Source organism: Nansenia antarctica, assembly GCF_963989245.1.
Source record: "Nansenia antarctica genome assembly, chromosome: 10".
NCBI lineage: Eukaryota > Metazoa > Chordata > Actinopteri > Argentiniformes > Microstomatidae > Nansenia > Nansenia antarctica.
This window is the reverse complement of record NC_137680.1, coordinates 21,234,710-21,259,366: the sequence shown is the minus strand read 5'-3', so window position 1 is coordinate 21,259,366 and position 24,657 is coordinate 21,234,710. Positions and strand designations below refer to the sequence as shown.

Below are 24,657 nucleotides of genomic sequence, written 5' to 3'. Positions count from 1 at the left end.
AGCATCTACTCCGGCTGCATAAATTGTAATTACATCAACAGTATTCCAAGCTGCACTCCTAGATTGTTGCAGCTCCTTACCCAATTAGTGGAGTTGCTCAGAGAGATTCACTGAAATTAAAATTCTATGCAAGACAATGCATGAATAAACACTAGGCTTTCTCTGGACTTCTTATTTGTCACGGAAATTAAGCAGAAAAATGTATAGCATTTTAGAACCGGTGCAGAGGTGAGGCAGTACGTTTTTATGCAATTAAGCGTTCATATTGAATCAATTACCGATTGATTACCGCTTCAGATAATGTGAGATGCGCCGTCGTTATTATAAGTGTTTCTTTGTAGAGTTACTTCACAGGGTAAAGCATAATATCGAATATCGAAAGATAATCATCATTGAGAGACTCGGCACTTACATTTAAATACTGCCGTGAGATAAGTCAATTAAGTCAACCGGGGGTTAAAAAGAACAGGAGCCCGAAATGAATGTAAAACTATTCTCCTCTCTAGCTCGGTTAGGCTGCGAGAGAGACAGGCGGACATGGTACTACGCACGGAATCTCTCTCTCTCCTGCAGCATCCTGGCCTTATCTACATCTTATCTGGCTCGGCTCCGCAGGGAGAAGATTTATATTCCATTATTTGTCCACACTTAAAACTGGACCACGAGAGGAGAGGAGAGGAGGGGAGGGGAGGGGAGGGGAGGGGAGAGGAGAGGAGAGGAGAGGAGAGGAGGGGAGGGGAGGGGAGGGGAGGGGAGGGGAGGGGAGGGGAGGGGAGGGGAGAGGAGAGGAGAGGAGAGGAGAGGAGAGGAGAGGAGAGGAGAGAAGAGGAGAGGAGAGGAGGGGAGGGGAGGGGAGGGGAGGGGAGGGGAGGGGAGGGGAGAGGAGAGGAGAGGAGAGGAGAGGAGAGAAGAGGAGAGGAGAGAAGAGGAGAGAAAAGGAGAGGAGAGCATTCATCTCCTGGGCTGCGGGAACCTCTGCGCCAGCGCTAATGGCCAATTAGCCGTCAGAGGAGGTTAGGGAGAGGGCGGCTGAGCCTGGATTGATGGGAGTTTAGCGCGGGAGACGGCACGGCTAGAAGCGGCTTACTCCGGCGAGATGGTGCGCACATCCACATACAGCACACGCTGCTGACAATGACTCTTCCTCCAAGGAAGAAGAAGTAGTAGTGGAGTTGTTATCCCACATCACTGTTCACTGTGTACCCCAGGGGAGAGGCTGGCATTCTACCTCCACCAGCCCCCCCCCGACCCCCCTGCTGTGTCCCCAGGGCACCTACCCTCTCCTGGACCCCCCCCCCCCCCTACCCTAGTGTACCTGCCCTCTCCTGGACCCCCCCCCCCCCCCCCAGGGTACCTACCCTCTCCTGGACCCCCCCCCCCCCCCGCCCCCAGGGTACCTACCCTCTCCTGGACCAGCCTGTGGAGGTGCACCCCCGAGGCCAGCGTGGCGGTGAACATGGTGAGCATGTGCTGCTGCACCCGACTGATCCCCGACACCAGGCTGTCCAACACGGCCGGCAGGCCCACCGTGTCCAGGACGCTGTGGAACACGCTGGGGGAGTGGCGGGTGATCCTGCACAGGGCCTGAGCGTGGCCGGGGAGGGAGAGAGAGAGAGGGGGGACGGGGACAGGGACGGGGGTCAGTCAAGTACCTGTCTGTCTAAGGTCAAAGGACATTAGTCCCCAGGGAACCACAGTGTTTTAGTGAGCTCAGTAAGGCGCTGGTGGTGGTGTGGTGTGGTGGTGTTGACCCTTACAGAGATGGCGCTGACCCGGAGGGAGTCCACGGTGGAGTGGGTGAAGAGGTACCAGAGCAGGGGTCCCGTCTCCACGGTGATGAAGCCCTGGGCGCAGTGGGACACAGTGGTGCACACGTTCTCCACGATCTTCGCTGCCATGTGGTTCACCACCAGCTCCTCCTGGACACACACACACACACACACAGACATACACACACACACACAGAGACATACACAGACACACACCCACACACAGACATACACAGACACACACACAGAGACAGACACACATAGACACACACACACACACACACAGACACAGACACAGACACACAGACACACACAGACACACACACACACACACACACAGACACACACAGACAGACACAGACAGACACACACAGACACACACAGACAGACACAGACACACACACCCACCCACACACAGACAGACACAGACAGACAGACACAGACACACACACACACACACACACACACACAGACACACACAGACAGACACAGACACACAGACACACACACAGACACAGACACAGACACAGACACACACACAAACACACACACATCAATTACTGCACAATGGACAATCCAAATAGAAGAAAAACACTAACAATTTGATTTGCAGAAATCATGGCAATAAATGTGTGAAGTGGTTCATTGTCCACAGTGGTTATGAATGAGGAATTGTTTGCTCTGAGAAACTCGAGTGAAAATCTGAGTGATGAGACACAATAATGAAAATATTCAAAACATTGACATAGTTTTTCAATGCATCCATTGTGAAAGGGTGAACAAAAAAAAGGGTGGGGGGGTGGGGGGGTGTCACCTTGTTACCCTGGTTTCGTTGGGTTACATCATCAATCTATTATACATTGACTAGCCTTTACAGGGGCTGTAGATTTTAAGGGGGGGGTGGCTTTTTGTAAAAAAAACAGCCTTTGCTACGACAAAGCAACTTGAGAAAATGTGGGTCACTAACACAACCTAATGAACCAAACTCTCCCTCGTTCAAATCTGGTAGGAGGCCTAGTTCTAAATTCTACTACTACACACTGAGCACATGATCTATTTAAGGTGGTCTGTCTCGCGGCTGTTCTCATTACCCACAGCAGACAGTGTAATAGAAGTGTCAACCAACTGCACATCTCTCCCAACACATGCACTTAAATATGTACAGTTACGGCCAAAAACCGGCAGCTCAATTCTGCCCTGCTATCTTGGAGGCCCAGCTTTTTTGACTAGCACCTCCGAGAGAGGGCCCTGGATGGTGATGTAGTTCAGCCGCTGAGTAGGAGGACACAACAGTGATTGACAAGCTGCTGGAGGGCGAGTGAGGAACAGTGAACATTTTGGAGGAGGGAAGAATTCCAGTCAGAAAGCCCTTACCAGTAAGAAAATAAATAAATAAATAACAAGTCAAACTAAAGTCAAATTCCACACAGCAGCCTCAAGGTTTTCCTCACCAACAATCTGGAAAAATCACAGCCGAAAGAAAAGACGAGGCATTTTAAACATGCCTGTACAACAAGTCTCTTACAATGTACGATACTCTGCACATGCCCCCTTTTCTCAGAGGTCTGCCCCGCTGGAGGCAACTGTGTAGAAGGTGTGTGTGCTGGAACTCTGAGCACATTTTAACCAAAACAAAACACACACACACAAAAAAACCTTGGGAGTCAAACAATGCATCGGTACAAATCCCCATCTGTCAAAAAAAAACCCAAACAAGTTCATATCGCCTAAAAGGATGAAGGGGTATGAGGAATAACACACTTATTGGAAGGGGTCATAATAGATTTAGCAAACACCCTGAGAACAGCAGGATGACTCATTCCAACACCACACACAACACACACACCACACACAACACACACACAACACATTCAACAGGACATTAGGGACACCTGTCTAATTAACACACTGGGGAGCGCAATCACCATTCCATTGGAAATACATATTAATAATAACATCCACACAGGGAAACATTTCCATATAGTAGGATGAAAAGTAACCAGCCTCATCCAAGAACTTGTGTACCACAGTACAAGCGTAGTCTCACAAAGTCTCGCCACGGGATTCTAGGTTCCCAGATTATTTTAAGAGCTACTTTTCTTAGGCCTAGGTCATTTCCATTGCTTTTTAACGCATGGCGTTCGTCTCTTACAGTTCAACACATTTCTTACATCAATACATCTACAGACATTATTCCATTACAGATTCCCTTGGATTAATTAGGAAATACGTTCAAACTGGAAAGGACTTTAGCACTCATTCAAACATGAAAAGGAGTGAATGCTTATTCATATGCGGTGATGCTATTATTATACACATACATGAGGGTCAGAAACAACAGTACTGTCTGAGGAGAAAGCAGAGTGGAAGTCTTTACTAAGATTAGTGTGTTCGCTAGTTCCAACGTGTGTTCTCCCAGAGAGTTAGCGCTGGGAGACAGAGAGGAGCCCTCAAGACTCTCTTGTGGGTTCACCGCCCGCAACAAGTGCCTGACTGTAATTATTTCCCGTTTGAAGCAACTCAGCACCTGGACCAGAAGAAAGCTCTATGTAAATCATGACTGCGAGCCAATCCTTTCATTACCCTGCTGGTTTTCATCTCTCCTTTTTTTAGAACACAATCATCTCAATTTAAATGGCGTATTTAATGAATAAGAAGAGGGATATCAAAACAAAACAAGAACAAACCAGACGGGCTTTAACTTAGCGAAATGCCTGTATTTAGAAGATCACAAGCCAATGTCAAAGACGGCTAGCGTAGCCTTAATCAATCCATTCATCTGAGCTGCTACACGAGCTAGCATGCAGCCTACTGTTGTTTTAGTCTTACAGCAAAACCCAAACCCATATATCGCTGTGTGGACAGGAGCTTCCAAAGTGCAGACAGAAAGACAGACAGACAGAAAGCAGCATTACAATTGAGTGCTACTATGCCATACTTTAAGATATTGTATAAATCCTGCGCTACGTCCAATAGATACACTCGTTATAGAGCTAGAATGTACTGTAAACACAGTCAGGTCATTTTCCTCTGTAACACCATTCCGTTTCACTGGCCAACAATGTCTGCTGCTGAAATGGCTCCAGCAGCAGCTCACACAAAAGACTATTGATCTGCAGTATGGACCTGGTCCCTAACCCTGAAGAGAGACACACACACACACACACACACACACACACACACACACACACACACACAAGACACACACACACACACACACACACACACACACAAACACACACACACACACACACAAACAACTTTGTAGCAGAGTATTTCCCATTCACAGTGACAGGCGTCGGCCCCTCGTGGTGATTACATTTGCGTGTCAAAAGTGCAGCAGTACCGCATGTAGAAGCCCCTGCAGCTGCGTGTGTACAGTGCAGCGCACGGCGCAGCAGAGCCTGGATGTGGATGTGCTGTACAATCTGTGGTTATTAATATGAGTGTTCCAGAGGTCACTGCTCTACAGACGGGGGATTAGACAGAGACTGATTGGGAGGAGCGTTCCTGTGAGCTGACTGATAAATGTTTAATGGGAGAGGAGCACGGAGCCCGGGAGGTAGGAGGGTGCAGGAGGGGTGGGGCCCCTTGAGCTCCTCTTCCTCGTCGAGATCCACGACACCGTCTCTGTTCCCAAACAGACCTTTCATCACTGGCACCAGGAACATCTTCTTCTACGCTCATAAATATTTCCTGCAGCTCAAGTCTGGCCTGGAAACCTCTCTTTCGCTCTCTGCCTTCTCCTCCTCCTCCTCCTCCTCCTCCTCCTCCTTTACTCTAACCCCCCCCGCCTCTCTCTCTCTCTCTCTCTCTCTCTGTCTCTATCTACAATGTTCTCTCTCACAGACCTCCACTCTCCCTCTCTCCCTCCCTGGAACGTTCGCTGATGTTGCTTAACAGCAGGATTACAGTGTGTGGATTTGGCCTTAACAGGAAAAACATGCAAGGGCCCTGACATCTTACTCAAAAGTTTGGGCTCCTCGGAATCGGCTGTTGAAAGTCATGAAAGTGCAAAAATCTAAATAAAAAAACCTCCTTGGTTCTCATACTCCGCGTGTGAAGCGTTAGCATTTTCGCATCCCAATCTAATTTGGAAGTGTTAAACCGAGCAGTGAGACGCGCCGCACAATTAGTGCAATGCTGCAAATTAAGTGTGGGGAAATCGAAGCTCCATACATTAAATGCAGCGTAAACAAACATATAGAGGCAATGCTCTCTATTATAATTGCCATATGTCGTTGTTTACATCGAGAGGCAGCTGAATCATGCAGCTCGCCGCAGGATCCAATCAGAACTTGTAGGATTCCGTCCTATTGAAACAAGTTCTGGCTTCAATCTGTGGTTTGTGCTGGGGGGGAGGCTTCTCCCCAGAGGAGAGGCAGGTGTCAGTCACTGCACTCCTCACTCAATACAAATAAATAAGACAAGCTGCCACAGCCACTTTAATGACAGTAGGAGTAAGTCCCCTTCCCCTGATTACTGGCCTTATTAGAGCTGGGAGCTGCCGCTGTTTATGTGCTCTGTACCATACTGTACGTGTCCCAGAATAGACACATGCTTCCCAGCCAGCACACTCCCAGAGCTGGGGAACTTGTTAGTTAGTCAAGCTGGCGAAGACTTCACTCTGTGACTGCACTCCTAATGCCACTTTACTTCCCTGCGCGAATGCATTCTCATTATAACCCAGCGGAGTTTGTAAAGGACCAAATCATTTCGTTAACTAACCCCCCCCCCTCACCCCCGTGCCATGGTCGATATGGCAGACTCGTACACAACACTTTAATACAATGGCAGTCAACATTGTCGGAGCCTGGAAATAAACTGCCTCTGATATGGTGAGGTTCAGGTGTGAAACTTCCAACCACCACCCCACAGAGTTTATTAATAATAAAAAATAATAATAATATCTTGGCGTCTATAGCGCCTTTCACACACCCAAGGACGCTTTACAGATTTTACCGAAAGAAAGTCTGACAGGAAACACAGAGAAAGCGATAGCGACAGTGCTAAACTAGGGGCCAAAGGCTCTTTACTTAGAGCTTACTCTTTTATATGCATTAGATATCTGGGGGGGAATTAAACTATGACCCCAAAAAACCTGTAAAGTTGTAAGACTACATCTGCCCCATACCAACTCCCGTAATCAATTAACTCACACACGTGCTCTACGTCTACAAGCTGCACTATTGTACTCACTCTTCTGAAACAAACTCAGATTTGTAATTAAGCAGAATAATAAAAAAAACTAATAAAAAAAACTAAACAAAGAAGAGAAGTAGCACTCGTTGAACGAAACACCTCCACTCTGTCCGACTGGGCTGACGGTACTGTACTGTACCTGGTTGTGTCTCTACCGGGCCTTAATTGCTGCCGAGGTCAAGACGAGGACCTCTCTCCTCATCTCTGACGCTTTTTTGATGCAGGTGCATGACAAGGGGCTGACGGCTGAGTCTGCTGCGTGCCCTTGACTTGCGGTTGGCAAACAATGCCTGTAGGCCCTGCAGAAGGATCATTACTGCACCGATCTCCCCCCCCCACCCCCCCGCGCCGCGGCAGCCGCACAAGCCTTACCCCTTCCCGAAGGCACCTCATTAACACCGTGTAGGCGGCAGCAGGAACGACCCACAATCCTCCTGGGTGCTCTTTCTTCTCCTCCTGCGGGGAAGAGGGAAGACAGAGGCGAAAGGGAAGAGCTGTGAGTGGAGGAGGAGGAGGAGGAGGAGGAGGACCTGTGTAGGGCTGTGAGAGGAGGAGGACCTGTGTAGGGCTGTGAGAGGAGGAGGAACTCTGTAGGGCTGTGAGAGGAGGAGGACCTGTGTAGGGCTGTGAGAGGAGGAGGAGGAGGACCTGTGTAGGGATGTGAGAGGAGGAGGAGGAGGACCTGTGTAGGGATGTGAGAGGAGGAAGAGGAGGACCTGTGTAGGGATGTGAGAGGAGGAGGAGGACCTGTGTAGGGATGTGAGAGGAGGAAGAGGAGGACCTGTGTAGGATGTGAGAGGAGGGGGAACTCTGTAGGGCTGTGAGAGGAGTATGAACTCTGTAGGGCTGTGAGGGGAGGAGGAACTCTGTAGGGCTGTGAGAGGAGTATGAACTCTGTAGGGCTGTGAGGGGAGGAGGAACTCTGTAGGGCTGTGAGAGGAGGAGGAACTCTGTAGGGCTGTGAGAGGAGGGGGAACTCTGTAGGGCTGTGAGGGGAGGGGGAACTCTGTAGGGCTGTGAGGGGAGTGGGAACTCTGTAGGGCTGTGAGAGGAGGAGGAACTCTGTAGGGCTGTGAGAGGAGGAGGAACTCTGTAGGGCTGTGAGAGGAGGAGGAACTCTGTAGGGCTGTGAGAGGAGGGGGAACTATGTAGGGCTGTGAGGGGAACAATTAGGGCAAAACAAAGCAGCAGCGATCATAATTAGGCTAAAAAAATAAGCCAACGTACACAAATGCAACTGCCAAAGTTGAAACTTGCGATCCCTTTGGCGGCCGTGCGGGGAAAGGGATGAATGTGGTTGTGAACTGGGGATAGGGGAATTAGTGGTGGGGAAAAAAGACTGTTGGCTTCCAAAACATATTTACAGCACAAATGGAGTGTGTTGGGTTGATGATGCTTTTTGAAAAACGATGCAGAACAGTGAATACCATGGATGTTCTCATTAAGGCGTGCTCCTTGCCTCCTCTGTTTATTTATTTAGCTTTGGCTTTCTTTCTTTTTTTTCTCTGTGCCGCAGTGCCCACAAGCAATCCTCATACTTATATATAATACATATATTTATTTTGATAATGTCTATTCAGTAATCATCAGAAAGGGCCTTGAAAGATTCTCAAATTACTGTATATAATATATATATATATATATATATATATATATATATATATATATATATATGGGTTGATCGATTCTACAAGTAAACATAACATAGAAGACGAAGAAGAAGTATGGATCCATGATTTTCCATTGCTGTTTACTTTCTATTTGGACTGTATGCTGTCAAGGATAAAGTTCTGCCTGAGATGGCGTGCTATACTCTTAACCTCCCGCAGGCCTGAGACATGTTAGCCCTCTCCTCTCCCTCAGAACAAGGCCAACCCGTCCCTCACTAAATATTCTGGAACCAGAATAGACTGCGCTATCAATAATCACTGGCCATTGAGAGTACGCTTCTAATACCAAATACATCGCAACAAATTGTGAGTGTAACAGCCAATTCAGCTGGGGAGACGAGTTAAGATGAATCTAAAACAGTAATAATGTGTTAGTGAACTAATTAAAATAAAACAATGATGAATAAAGGGCACTTTGTAATCCCCTCCCTCGTGGCTGTTGAGACAACAAAGCCGATGCACATTGTGTGTGTGCCACACTGAACGACCCTGACACACCAAGGAGTTCAGGGACGGATAACGATTCTACTGACACAAAAGATACGATCACAGACCTCACGACAGCACCTTCCAAGGAAGGAGTCATAGTAATAACATAATTATTCCATTATTTCCATAAAAATATAGAAAGCTAAAAAGCCTTTCTTTTCTTCAGGAAATGACATATTTCAAGAGCTACGCAAAAGCATTCAACCTGTAACACCTAAACCTGTATGTCCTGCTGTATTCAACATTGGGTACCTTACATGAAATAAACACTGGCCCATGCTGTAAAGAGGTTTCATATAGCCCATGTAATGTGAAAACAAAGAGAAATCATGAAATATTATCACCTGAATATCAACTGCTTGCATTTCAACAGAGGAGTGAGGAGTCCAATTCACAGAACAATTAACAGCAATTATAATTATTTCATTAAGTAGTTTACAGTTGAAAAGGTGCTGTTTTTCAGCATATCAGCAACCATGTTTCTCACCTGACAGGCGATAAGGTACAGCAGCTCCCCCAGTGGTGGCAGCAGGCATTGTTTCAGCTTGCTGTTCCTGAAGTTATCCCTTATGAGCTCTGTGAACATGGCAACCGCCTGAAGAAAAGCCAAATAATCAAACTCTCAGCTGAAACAGCTGAAACAGCTTCCCCCCCCCCTGTTATCAAGCTTTATGTTGATAAAGCTAAAGTGTACTATAAATAATCGTCCTATGGGAAAAGGTTTATTTATTCCTCTGATGAGATAATTAGTGTAAACACTATGTTGTGAGCTGAGGCCTAGCAGCTGTATCAAATAGAATAGCATAGACGATACTGGTAGCTGTCACACATTCTCAGTGGAGAAAGACATCTCGCTCTAGTGTGCAAGTGGAATGTCATTACCCATGCTGAGGGACAGGCATATGCTTGTGCTCTGCTGTAGGAACGAGGGGTGACCATCAGTGGATAATGAAGACAGGCCTGTAAGACCTGACAGACTGACATTCATCATCACTGCACCCCATGACGCAGCCAACAACTCCACAAGCAGTGAGAGAAGGGGGGGCGGGGGTGTGGAGCTAGCTAGCATGGATTCGATTGGGGAGACTGGGCGGGGGGGGGGGGGAGATGGGGAGAGAGAGAGCTCACGAGAGACTCCATACACAAACTTGTCATGATGGCTCTTGAAGGGATTCACATAATAACCCTCCCTCCCTGAAAACACACACACACGCATACATACACACACATTTACGTTTATATGAATACAAGCACACCCCCTAACTGCCTCATTCCTGGAATTAGCATTTTTTTTTTCCTTGTCTCCTCCTCCTCAGATGTCGGCAGGATGTGACGGCCTCACTGCGGCAGCTCTCCCAGCAGGGTGCTATGCAAATAGGCAGTGCTCACTGCGAGGCTGGCTCTGCCCGGTAAAATAACATAAATGATGACTTTGCAAGGGGAACAGATGTTTGCGGCGCGCGTTTGATGCGCAGACGAGCTTTGGCAGGGAGACATTCTGCAACCGAGTGACGATTCGCTGTTCAAGAAAACAAACACACTAAGTTGGAGCCATACCACACGGCTATTCCCCCCCCCAAAAAAACATAATTATCCCCCTCCTACACCAGCCCCAATGCCACCCCCCCCCACTCCCCCCCAAAAGGCAGAGCTTTACACTACTGAGGCTGTAGGGTTGTTGAAGGCCACGCGAAATTAAGCAGCCCCCACAAGGCTTGGAGAGGGGGCGAGACCGAGTGTTCAAGGCAGCATGAAGTCACACTAGCACACGCCCAGGGTTTCTTACCCATCTCACCTCAACTGAGGACAGACTCATACTGGGGGGGGGGGGGGGGGGGGGCAGAGAGTGAGCTACTACAAGGCCTGCTCAGCAATTAACCAAAGACTAGATTATTTGCGATATTATTTTTAGAATGATTTCACAGTGTTATGGTTTCGAGGGTCGTATTTGAGAAATCTGTGTCGTCTTAAGATACGGGCCTATGCGTAATGTCCACATTGTCAAGTGTCATTGGTCAACGATAACGTCTCGATAGAGGAAGAGAACACAGTGAACACAGTTCATATTTATTTTAGGATCATCTTTTTTTGTTTTTCTTACCTTCGACTAGACGTTTATCATATTTTTCTACGTCTGATAATAGAGGTGCTGTTGTTGTGTTCGTCCCTGTGTAAACTTGTGTGTTATGTTGTTTCTATGTGCCCGTAACTCCTACCTGCAGAATTGCCCGGAATAAATCAAGTATTTGAAATAGAACTGGATTGAATTGACACTTGACAAACCACAAGGCTACTGCTTTAGCGGCATAGCACATACAATCAAGCCTGTTTAGAATTTCGTTTTTAACGTACCACCGCTCGGCGAACTCATGTATAGTGAGTGAGTGAAACACTTGATTTATTCCGGGCAATTCTGTAGGTAGGAGGAGTACGGGTTATGTGGTTGTATCAGTGTGGCGGTCCGTCCAGGTCCAGGACTGGCAGGTGTGTTATGGAGGGAGGGAGGGAGGGAGCTCCAAACAGACATATACAGGAGGTGACCCGGGAGGCTGGGGGGTGGGGGATCGATGCCTCGCTGCTGTCCAGGAGAGGACAGGTGTCTGATGTGGGGCTGAGGGGGGCGCCGACACACCTGACCCCTGGCCCTTCATGACTTATCAGCCTCCGCTCAGCGCCATAGATTATCAATGTCTCCGCCTGCGGTTATCACAGGGACACACGACTGTGACTTGATTGCTTTGGTAAGAAAACGATAGACGTAAACTCATTATTAACGGTGTTGTTAGTGAATCCGATACTACTGTATTATATTTACTAACTAAAATATTTTGGGAGATTAGACAGTAAGGATGATCGACAAGCTATATTTAAGAACCATGGAACCTAAAAACCTAAAGAAAAAAACACAATTACTGTATGCCTGAAGAGAAGAAAAAAACCAAAACAGAAATTGAATAGAATCAACAGCAGTGCTCAAAAGACACAGCGTTCTCCCTGTTCCCTTTCCAGCACTGAAGACTAGCCTCCCAGCTCCTTCAGGAAGTGGAACAGCTAATTCCACTGCTATGATTAAACACAATAAGAGAGAGAGGAGCAGTCTGCGGAGGCAGCACAGTACTGTAGGCCAGTTTCGGGGGGGGGGGGGGACGCTGGGTGAAAACGGCAGAGCCAGTATTCAGTACTGACATGCTGCCATGAGACAGAAATGTCTGGATGTGGGTTGGAGGCAGAGGGAAGTACAGCCTTCTGCCAGGGAGGGATAGAACTTAATGAGAAAGATGTCGGAGAGCATAGAGACAGGAGAATACACATCCCACTCTTCCTGCCTTAAGCCCCTGTGTGGAAAAAATAGCACCTTGTATTCATATCAGCGTTGCGCGTTATGGGGCTGTCAGCAATTTGAGGTAATAATGATGATATCGTCAAGCGAGATGGATACACGGCTCCGTAAGCCAGCGTAGCTCGCAGAAGGATCCGATTCGACGCTGACAACAGACGTTGTTGTCATTCTAACTCGGCGCTGTGAGAACGCGGCTGAGGCGACAGACAACAAAAGCCCGGGACCAGGAGAGAGAGACCCCTCTCACAGTGGAACTCCAACTCTGGCACGGCCGACCACTGAGAGCCAGTGTGGCGGGCAGATGGAGGTGGCGCACTTCTCACTGTGTGAACAAAAGCCCAACCCTGACACAGAAATCGCCATGACTGCGGCTGACCGTCAAACACAGGACTCCCTGTGGAGAGCACACAAAAAAAAAAGGCTCTGGGATCTGTCACCCTATGAATATGAGCTAGCTGTGCCCAAAGGGATGGGGGTGGGGAGTGGGGGGGGGGCAGGGTGCAAAATCCTCCGCCATTTGTCCAAAAGAAGAAGAAGTGAAAAAATAAAAAAAGTCGCTGCGCCATACACACACTCTCTGGGTATGCCACCGTCGGCCATTTTGTATCGTTCATGGCTCTCTCTCTCTCCCCTCTGGAAGGTTTTTAGGTTGTTGTTGTTGGTTTTTTTGGCAGAAAGAAAAACCACACAGGAAATCACAACAGGCCCATGTGTGCCACGGATCAAAGGTGCCCGATTTCACATGAAATAGAATCCTGGTTTTGAAATGATTAACCGCAACGCCTTTGTGCGTCTCTTTGATGGTCTGTTATCACCTCCATAAGCGTGCTCAGGCAGGTTGGTGTAACTGATGAGAACGCTACTGCTGGGTCACACTGGCATCTGCTGGTACTTCATCACACTGTTCTTCTCTCGTCTGCTGGTAATAATGGCGCATTTCCTACAGACCTCTACGCCTCTGCTGCGATTGGTAACAGATTTAGGTGATTTACATTTTGGAGATTTTGTTTCGTGCTGTTGTGGGGGGGCGGGGTGGGGGGTGTTAAGAATATTGACGCGGCATAAAGAAACGAATAACCATGTTTTACAGGCAGCAGCAGTCTGTTACCTAACTGTTGTTGTTTTCTCACATGAAGGTTTGTAATAACCTTGTAGCTTATTATCTACCGAAACTGACGCTTCTCTCAGAAACACAGTAATATTAGAGATGTTCGCTCCACGACGGACGAACACCGGAGCCTTAGAAAGGAGCTGCGAGGCAGAGCGCTGCAGGATCCTGTCTGTGTCCGTTCCACTGACCTCAGTAATCGGGGTCTCCTCTGTGAGCTCAGTGCAGTGGGAAGCTAGCAGCCCCAGCACCCTCATCACCTTAGTCTTCCTAAAATAGACACACAGGACAGAGCTCTTGAACACACAGACACAGACCCAGACACAATACTGATGTTTCGGATATTCGGGGCAAATACAAAGCATGCAGGGGAATTTCAATAATGTATATCAAAACTTGTCGTCGAACAATCAAACCTTAAAACCTTTTAAAAATCCTATACTCTGTGTGATAATGGGTGCCTGACTGAAAGCAGTGGCTCATGGACAGTCAGCAGCACAGTTGAGGCTAGGCAGAGGCAGACAGCACATGACTGTTGGGGCCAGGGCTGTACAGAGACATGCTGGACATTCCATCCATGCGGTGGTAGAATGCTGAGAGGATGGGGTCGGACAAATGGAACCTGCTGGAACTCACACATCCCAATTAGGAGCCAGTCGCAGCTGCTGGGTCAACACCGGGAACTGGCACAAAGGGAGAGAACAGAAGGTCACTGGTAAACACTTAGCTACCAACGTCCTGTGTACTGTATGTAACGGCAGGTATGCTGGTCCTGTTGTCCTTCAGTAGTTCAATCAATATCGGAGCACACTATAGTCATGTCAAGTCATTATTGTGACAAGAAATGTTCCCATTTTGTAAAAAAAATAAAATAATAAACGATACATTGATAAAAAAATTAAAAAAAATAAACGAAAGGAAAAAAAAGTACTCAAAAGTACGCCATAGGGTGTAATCATTATGGTGATGTAATTGTTGGTTTAATAATCTGTAGCGTGATGCAGCGGGAATGCCATCTAGTGGTTGAATATACAAATTCTCTGCCAGACTGATTTTCATCATCATCAGGCCTGCTGGTTAAATGTGACCAGATGGATATCCCCCATGTTACACATGATACCGTGTCATTGAGAGGAGGAATTGATGGTACTGTATATGGGCTTTGTGTTCACATAACTAGGGTCATTGTATAACGTTACAGCGGAACTCTAGTAGGGAGTAGTTTCTGATAAAAGTCCAGGAAAAGGAAGTTCCTCTTTTTATATTATGGAAATGTGGCTGCGACTTCCTGAACCCACCTAGACGCCTACTATTCAGCTTCCCACAGATCAACAATCCTTTGTCACGGAGTAAGCTGAGCTCTGCCCGCGTGACCGACATAGTAGCCCTTTGAAGGTCCGTAGTGCATTTCCAACAAGTGGAGAACATTTCCCCTCGGCAAGACCGAGAGTTTGTTACAAACTCTAACCGTTTCTTTCCTCTGAGAGCAGAAGTGCTGGTGGACACTCAAATTAGCCGGGGGGGGCCCCGACTAGGGTAGAACACAGGCCGCCACCGACCCTTGGGGAATGGCAGGCATGTCGGGCATGTGGTCAGACGCTGACTCTTACCAGCTGGGAGTTGATGAGCCTGGTGGCGGTGTCCTTGTGGGCAGCGACGGTACACAGATAGCACAGGAGGTTGAGTTTGGAGCGGGGCGCTGCCGTGGGCTTATCAGCCGGGGCGTCCAGAGAGGAGCACAGCTGCTGCACAAACCCCCTCCAGGGCTCTGCGCTCAGAGAGGCCAGCTTCTCCACTATAGGGGGGGGATCAGAAGGGCTCAACAGACACACACTCTCAGCTGTCTTTGTGTGTGTGTGTGTGTGTGTGTGTGTGCATGCGTGTGTGCGTGTGTGTGTGTGTGTGTATGTATGTGTGTGTATGTGCATGCATGTGTGTGTGCATGCATGTGTGCGTGTGTGTGTGTGTGTGTGTGTGTGTGTGTGTGTGTGGTTTTAACACCTGCTACACACCTGTCCCTTTAAATTCGGTACAAACGAAAGAGTATTACCTGAGTGTACTGGGACACACAGAGTCTTTGAGTCATATCGTACTGGAGCACTCTTCAGAATCTGACAAAAAAAATATATACATGTTACCGGAAAGAATACCCCCAAATTGCTGCATTGTACACTACACAAGAACACATCTGTTCATTTCAGCCATCCGACATTGGTCAACAAAACATGTTCAAAATACATTATTCACTGCCCTATTTTATCTCGTAAAGTGAGGTACTTTGGGCTTCAAAGTATTTGGATTACCTTAAAAACCTTTGACGAGGGTTTGATCACCACCAAAATCAGAGAATACAAGAGGGGTGGCTGCAAATTACCAGTCTACAATTCCCTATATGACGAGGATACCCAGCCTCCTTTTAGGAGACGCCAGACCACTCAACACACTGACACCACCACAGCCGACATGAACTCCCCAGTGAATCCGACTCCTCCTGGGGCTACCGACATCCGATGGGGAGACAACAGCTAAAGCACGAGGGGAAGACGAGGCGTGAAAAGAAGACAGTAGAAACAGAACCTCCACCCGCCAGTGGGCGAAAACCCAGTGATCAACCTCTCAAACAAGGTACTTACTACACAGCAAATCTCTGCCTTGTCCCTATATGCCCTAGTTGTTGAGTCTTTTGAAATCAAGACAGACATATTCCGTTTTTTTAGAAAGATTAAACTGAAGTATGGTAATTCTGTTACACAAGGGTCTAACAAACTGTGTTTAGAAATAGGAGCAAATTACAGTCCCGTTTGTACAAATCCCTCCATCCAAACCTTCTGCACAGTGGTTGAAAAATAAATCCTGGATAAACACAAAATGAATTTCTCTCATTCGAACATGAACCCTAACGAAAAATTGGCCATACAAGAACTCTCCAGAGACAAAGACATCATTATTAAACCTGCTGCTAAGGGGGGGGGGGTGATTGTTTTGCAGAACATGGCTGACTATAAAAAAGAGGCCTACCGTCAGCTTAATGATTGTGTAAAGTTTTACAGGAAGGTTAAGCCTACTTCCGATTTCCAATGGAAGATTTCAGATGTCACAGACAGGGCATTGGATTTGAACTGGATATCTAAAGATGAACATGACTTTCTAAACTGTGAACATCCTGTGACTCCTGTGTTCTACATGTTACCTAAGAACCATAAAAGTATTGTAGAACCCAAAGGCACTGTAGCCAGTAATTACTCTCTTTGGAACCCTTGTCTAATTTTGTTGATCATTTCATGAAGCCATATGTTCTTCCATCATATATCAAGGTCTCCACTGATGTCATTAATAACATTTCTGAAATTAAAGATCTACCTGGAGATATCATTGTGGTTACCTTAGATGTAGAAAGCCTTTATACAAACAAATATCCCATGAACGAGGAGTAGATGCTCTAGGCTTTTACCTCCAAGATCGCACTGAACTCTCTCCCATTCATCTGTGAATTAGCCTCTCTAGTCCTTAAGCTCAATTACTTCTTATTTATAGGGGATTTCTATTTACAATTAAAGGGCACATCTATGGGTTCTACGTTTGCTCCAGATTACGCCAATCTCTATATGGGTTTCTTTGAGCACAACTTTGTCTTCAACCTTGACAACAATCCTTTTTGTAAAGAAATCATGGTACAGATCAATGGTACAGATAACAGGATGATGTGTTTTGCCTTTTTCAGGGGAAAATGTAGGAACTGTTGGAATTTGTGTCATTCCTTAAAGGTGTTTACCCTGATTTAAAATTCTCTCTTGAGTATGACCTGCAACAAGTGTCTTTTATGTGGATTGAGTTAAATAATGGGAGCCGCATTACCACACTGGACAAGAAAGAAACGGGCCGTAATACTTTTCTTCTAGCTAGCAGTGCCCACCGTGGAGCTCTAAAATATGGCTTACCTAAGTCAATTTTACAGACAGAGTCGCCTTTGTCATTCTGATGAAAACGTGGGGTTATTCTACTCAATGTGTAGATGAGGCTTATGATATTGCTCTATCTAAACCTAGATCTGCCCTATCGAGAAAAGGTGTCAAAAAAAGAAAAACATAAATTTTCATCCTAAACAGACCCTTCTGGCTCCCCTTAAACAGGGAAACCCTGTTACCCTTGTAGCAACTGTGCCCAGTGCCACAATACTTGTAAAACCCATGATTTTAGACATCCTAGAATGGGGGGGGAAATTCCAGTAAGGTGCCCATGTGATAAAATCTATATTGGTAAAACCATCCGTCCCCTCAAACAAAGAATCAGTGAACACAAGTTCAATAAGACGATGTGAACAAAGATGTGAACTACCCCATAGCCTGTCATTTTAATAACCACTCCCACCCCATTTCCTCCCTTAGGTTCCAGGGCATAGAGCAGATTACCCTTCAGAGAGGGGCTGATGTTGACAGGAGGTTATGCCAGAGAGAGATTTTTGGGATCCACACTCTAGAAAGTCTACAACCCCTAGGTTTAAATGAGGATTTAGACATGAGTGTTGTGCTATGAATAAAGTACCATAGACCAGTGGTTCTCAAACCTCTCCTCGGGGACCACCAGCCGTTCAACATATTTGATCTGTTCCACCACCAGCACACCTGATTCAACTAATCAAGTACAAACCATAATTGCTTTGCACTTGATTAGTTGAATCAGGTGTGCTGGTGGTGGAACAGATCAAATATGTGGAACGGCTGGTGGTCCCCGAGGAGAGGTTTGAGAACCACTGCCATAGACCCTATTATGTTCTATGCTATATGATGGCTACTGCCTGATGTTGTAGCATTTCTCTATAGTTTTTTGTTCTGTTATGTATATTGTAAATATTTGATATATTTTGGTGTTTACTTGTCTCAGTTGGGTATGTGGCTTTTGTAGTCCACTAAACCTAGGACAACAATTCCCTTGATGTCTAGCCACTAGGTGGAATTCTTTGATACAGGTGTTGTGCATTTGGCTAATCAAGTGATGTCGTTTGAAACTTATATACCGCTGCATTAACTTGTCTCTGCTGTATTCCTGAAGAAAACATTGATTTTTGCAGTTTTCAGTGTGCGGATGCTGCTTCTTTTCATTCCATTTGATAGTCTTCAGCTAAGTCTGATTACGGATGAGTGGTGGTAATTTCACTATTTTGATGTATTGCATGGGCTAAAAAGCCTTTAATTTATTTTAACAAGCTTTGTAAATCTGATGAAAGTCACAATAATAATAAAATAATAATAATAATATGATGATGTAGTTGTAGTAATGGTAAAAAAAAACAAAAACACAACATCCACACCATGTAAAACTCTTACCTTTGGGTTGTCCATAATAGGAGTCACTGCCAGATCAGATTCAGTGTATATCAGGTCTTTTATACAGTAACTGATATCATTCATCGCATTGACAACAAGACTCTTCTGGTAGGTATGGATGAGACAAGATGACAAGAGGTCAAGATTAAATTTAGTGCTATCCAAAGATTACAATTATTCACACACAGGATTTGCAAACATCTTATGCCAGCTAAATAAAAAATATTGTATCATCCATAAGATCCAATGGCCTTAGGCAAACAGTACCATTCAAGTTCAATAGCAATGAAAAATGTGGCAATTCATTATTACACCTGTAGAGAGCGCCAAAGACTAACAAGACAACAGTGACTGGGAATAACCTTTTGGAAACAAATTAAATACACTGTTCTGGGCCCTCCCCTTACTTAGTATATATGTTTGAACACAGTCAGTAGTCTCACTCTGTCAGACTCTCTTTGAGAGATGAGATTCTTGGTTCTGAGATGACATAGTAAGAACATTTGAAAGGGGGTCACTCAACCCTGACCACTCACCTGAGGTACTGGTGTCTTGCTTGGAGTGTCTCTTGCAGTGCAACTCATTCTTGGAGTTGGACAAGAACTGATTGATTAAAAAGATAATAATTGAAACAAAATTTGAATATGCCATTCCAGAAAACATTACTTTTTTAAATCTCTCACTCACTCACTCACTCACTCACTCACTCACTCTACTGAATAGAGAACCTACCTCAAGAGAAAAATGGATTCCCTTGCATCTTTGTCCAGAGCACTCTTTGGTCTGAGCTCTGTGTCTGGGAGAAGTAAGACAACACTATGTTAGCAGTCAGAAGCTAAGCTGGTGCACACCTTCACTCACTGGGACTTGACATGCCATAATACTGTATGACATGTTTTTGTCATCGAACAATTGTATGTTATATTTGAATGTGATCTATAGTATATTTAAAAATGACTGTCAATGCTATTCAATTAAATTAAAGTATTTTCGATTGTTTTGCACAAACATTTAGCATTATTGCATACTGTATCTAACTTGTTATGATACAAAACATCAATGTATTTGATTACTAGAACAAATGAAATGTGGATTGCATATTGCAATATGAGTATTCCCTCCTCTACAGTAAACCATCAAACTGTAGGTCATGAGCATTTCACATTACCCCACATGTACAGTGCACACATACACACACACACACACACACACACACAGACACACACAGACACACACAGACATACACAAACACACAGACAACCAGACACACACACACACACACACACACACACAGACACAGACAGACAGACAAACACACACACAGACAGACATACATACATACATACATACACACACACACACACACACACACACACACACAGACAGACATACATACATACATACACAGACACACACACAGACACAGACATAAAGACACACAGCATGGAGGTACCACATTACGTGCCAGAACACATGTCTGTCTGCTTCTGTGCTCCCAGAGAGCGTTACCTAATCTGAATGACTTGTTGGGGTGCATGCAGACAGGCTCCTGGACCCCAGCTGCCCCCGCCCCTCCCTGTGTCCCTCTACACGCCCCTGCTGACCCCTCTGAGGTCACTGACACTGGTCCTACTGCTGTCGACAGGCTGGCGGAGCAGATGCCAACCTTCTCCACACTGCCAAAAGATATCAGATATCAGTTACCACACTATCAATTACAGGAAGAAAAAACAACTACTAACCTAATTCATCTCATCTGAAGTGTTTGCTTCAAATGTATAATCGTAATCCTATTTTGCTATTTGAATTGGTGAAAGCCTTTGCCTCCCCCGCCCCCCCCCCACTTAAAGCTCACACAAGAACACTGACTGTGCTGTGCAGGGCAGGGCCCGGGCCCTCCACTCTATACACACACCACTGTGATTTATTAAACATCAAAGCAGTGTGCCTTCTTCAGCACTTATGTCAAGATGAGGCAGGTGGAAGACCAGATGCGATTCCACAGTGTCTGGCTGTCAGAGAGGTGGGGTAGGCCTTCTCAGCAGCTCCGAGGCTGACATGGACAGACAAAGAACTGTGGTAAAACAAGCCACGCAAGCATACTGCACCAAGGGAAGTACTGTACCATCTGTCCACAGCCAACAACGGCTAAATAAAGGTAGAGTGTCTCGAGAACAGTTTGCGAGGCAGATACATGACACGTAAAAATGCTAGAATCCTTAGATTAGATTCAACTATATTGTCATTGCAGAGTACCAGACATCGAAAACACAGTTTGACATCTAACCAGAAATGCAAATAGTGGTATAAAACCATGAGTGATAGGTAGTTAGAGGTATATACAGTTATGAGCTATAGTATATACAGTTATGGTAGCTATGTACAGTAAGGTATATACAGATGTATAAATAGTGGCTATATCAAAGGAGGTATATGCAATGTGCAAAGGTAGTATTTGTAAACAGCAGTATTGCAATGGGTAATTGAGTGTTCACATTGACCAGGGGTGTGTGCAACCAGCAGCAGTGCAACGGCTAAATTAACATAATACTGAAATAGTGTCTGTTCCAGCTCACCCATGTACATACATGAGAGACCCCAACAGAGTGCTTTGTGTTCACAATAGCTGGAAATGTTGCGCCACCCTGTAGGGAGTTAAATCTAGCAAGGAAGCCATACTGAGACCCGATGGCTATCTGAAACACAAACATCACCTAGAACTGATTGAAACATCCTCTTCCTCCTCCTCGCTGTTGTGTTCCACTCTGAAAGCTCCTCCCCAGAACGGATGAGCCAGTAACTGGGTCCAATTGATCCTGTGGAACACGAAAACAAATCAAGAACCACACACCCGATCTGATTAAACATATTATTGGCTTAAGTTGGTTTTGGTGGGAAGGGCTTACCTCTTCTTAGGATCTTTCTGAAGCAGGCCGTTAAGCAGACTTTGAAACTCTTGGGTGGGCTTGCACGAGGAAGCCCCTGTAAAACAAAGAGCATGTATAACATCAAGATGTATAACATAACATAAGACTAACAGAAATAGTCTCCATTCAATGATAATTAAGTTAGGTAACAGCTAACAGGAGTTATTGTCCTACCCCTTTGCCTTGGAGACGGAGGATCCTCATGTAAAATCAGCTCTACCAACTCTGAGAAGGTCTCTGAAATAAATGGTGGCTTTCCTGAGAAATGAAACACAAAAATACATAAAACATATTAGATCTGTCATTAGATACTGATGTTGTCATTAAATGTAAATGAATCAAGAGATTTGGATTCATACAGTACCTGAAAACATCTCATAGAATATACAGCCCAGCGCCCAGAGATCACTGCTGGTACTTGAGTCTCCTCCCTTCACCACCTCTGGTGCACAGTATATCGGAGACCCTGAGAGAAAACCAGACACATTCGCCAATATAGTGCTTGGATGACATTCCTGTAAACACCTCATAAAAGGATGCACGGTAAGAGTCACCTTGAATCCTGTTCTTTATATTTCTCCTAGATGTGTTTTCTTTGCCCTCCCCTCCACCTGCCTCCTCTGAAGTGATCAAAACAAAGAACTCTGCCAGGTTCTCCCCTTCAGCTTTAGAGAGGCAGAAACTAGAGTACTTCAAAGTGCCGGGGCCATCCAACAAGATCTTTGGGGAAAACACAAAATACAAAGGACCAAATGCATTGATTGTATACTAAGATAATTATGACACACCTAATATAACCATTTTATGCAAAAATACAAATGTTTTGTTTCTCTAAAAGGAGTCATTAGGAGGTCTGAATTGAAATATATAACACAAGACACTAATTCAACACAAGTGTGAACTCATAACACTCAACTGTGACACTGAATGAATGTAGATCACGTCATCAGAATTCCTCCAATGACACATGAGCTTACATTGCTGTGTTGACAGTGAGTATTGTTTGACCGTTAGATAATTGATTGAGTTTGACGTTGAGTTTGACCTGAGGTCAGAGCATCTATACTGCACCTTGGATGGTGTGAGGTCTGAAAACACGATGCCAGCATCATGGATGTATCTCAGGCCTTTGACCAAATCAATTGCAAAGTCTCTCACAACATCTTCTGACAAACACTCATCCTGGGTGATGACCGTCTGCAGTGAACCCCCTTAAACAGGGAGAAGTGACCAACACAAACCATTATAATTATTACCATATTCACATTTTTGCCTTATAGTCTTGTGCTGTAATGTCATGAACCGAAGCCTACGAATTTTACTTTCTTACACTTGTGTAACAATAAAACCTGAAACTTCAACTTGAAACTTTTCTTAGAGAAAGCAGAGTGTTTTGTATAAGACTTCCTGAAACAAGAAAAAGTGGCATTTATTACAGTATTGTGCACAGAACCAAGAATGATCACTGTTCTGGTCTCACCTGTGCACAGCTCCACCACCAGCCAAAGATGGCTGCTGGTTTCATACCACTCATGGAAGGTGACCACGTTTTCATGTTTAATGTCATGGCTTAGCCGTACCTGTGAATAAACCATTCAGTTCAGTGTGTTGGTAAAACAGAGTGGCTATGGAATGTAAAACAGCCTGCATAATTAGAAACAATACGTGTTAGGGTTAATATGTGTTAGGGCGACATCACTCACGTGATTTGTAACTTCGGCTCTTTTTGACTTGTCACTGCAGATAATGGCAACAAAGTTGATGCTTCCTTTCCTCCGACCCTTGTAAACCACAGACTGGCTTCCTGTTCCAATCTCTTCATATAAGATGAAATTCTCCATCTGAGAGTGGGGGTACACAGGGGGGGTAGCATTTGTTGGTCATTCATTAGTTCAAACAATCTCACATGGAGAAGGTCACCAACCAAAACGTAGCCAATGACACCAGGCATTCTCACATGACAAAAACACTTGACTTGATTTCTGCCATATGTGTAGTGTTTTCAAGGGGTGACACTACTTACTTTACTTTCAAAACATGTTTTGAGGGGTGTGAATTGCCAATGAAATACGTTTGCATAATTCTATAATAATTAATCATTCTAATTAACTTAAGATAGCTAGTTTATGGTCGACTGAATGCAGTTAGATTGGCATTGTCGAATATGTTTCATACAACAAGGCTAGTAAGTCCATGAAAACAAGCAACTGAATGAATAAAGTCCATTCAAAATAGCTGACAGCAAACATGCTATCAATCATATCATATGACTTAACAAACTATCAACGTAATATTGTCAATCTGGCAATATGCAAAGTATTATTAGTGACAAAACTGTTACCTTCAAATTCCCCTCGCGCAGTCTGTCACCGGAAGTTACTTTGGACTACTTCATTCTACTCTAGGGGGAGAAATTATACGGGTTTTTAGATCATAAAGCGAATCGTTTTTTAATTCTAATATTAAGTTTGATAGATTAATATAGTTAACTAAGCTATGGATGTATGGGCTTAAGGCACCTATATAAATCATGTGAACATATACTGTCGTAAAAAAATAAATTTAAATAAAAATCGGAACACCTCAGATTGGGTTATTCCTTGGTTGCTAGGATACAACGGAGGACGCGGCAGACAGCAAACAAAGACGAGCAGCAGATGTTCCCTGAAGTGGCAGCTCTGACGTCACTGACATGTTTAATCCATAAAGTCACTTGTGCTCATAATAGTGTTTTTTATGCATGAATTAGGCTAGATAACTCTGTCTGTCTGTAGCCTTGTGTCTCTGTCTCTCTCTCTCTCTCTCTCTCTCTCTCTCTCTCTCTCTCT

At 45.2% G+C, this 24,657-nt stretch overlaps 1 protein-coding gene across 1 annotated transcript in view; it reads right to left on the bottom strand.

Moving 5' to 3' along the window:
• The window catches only part of ulk4 (unc-51 like kinase 4), a gene marked incomplete at its 5' end in the record, with an annotated part of 94,249 nt that extends 70,579 nt beyond the window's left edge, over positions 1-23,670 (bottom strand). Inside the window, 20 exons of the mRNA XM_080541068.1 lie at positions 1,402-1,584; positions 1,758-1,919; positions 7,344-7,427; positions 9,618-9,725; positions 13,770-13,848; positions 14,215-14,261; positions 15,189-15,373; positions 15,629-15,689; positions 18,903-19,007; positions 19,439-19,505; positions 19,635-19,698; positions 20,412-20,578; positions 21,617-21,718; positions 21,809-21,884; positions 22,004-22,087; positions 22,194-22,295; positions 22,384-22,549; positions 22,901-23,040; positions 23,310-23,409; positions 23,533-23,670. Of these exons, the coding sequence (XP_080397194.1) occupies positions 1,402-1,584; positions 1,758-1,919; positions 7,344-7,427; positions 9,618-9,725; positions 13,770-13,848; positions 14,215-14,261; positions 15,189-15,373; positions 15,629-15,689; positions 18,903-19,007; positions 19,439-19,505; positions 19,635-19,698; positions 20,412-20,578; positions 21,617-21,718; positions 21,809-21,884; positions 22,004-22,087; positions 22,194-22,295; positions 22,384-22,549; positions 22,901-23,040; positions 23,310-23,409; positions 23,533-23,670 (2,220 nt within the window). The remainder of the gene's footprint in view (positions 1-1,401; positions 1,585-1,757; positions 1,920-7,343; positions 7,428-9,617; positions 9,726-13,769; positions 13,849-14,214; positions 14,262-15,188; positions 15,374-15,628; positions 15,690-18,902; positions 19,008-19,438; positions 19,506-19,634; positions 19,699-20,411; positions 20,579-21,616; positions 21,719-21,808; positions 21,885-22,003; positions 22,088-22,193; positions 22,296-22,383; positions 22,550-22,900; positions 23,041-23,309; positions 23,410-23,532) is intronic.
• Between the last annotated feature and the right edge of the window lie 987 nt (positions 23,671-24,657).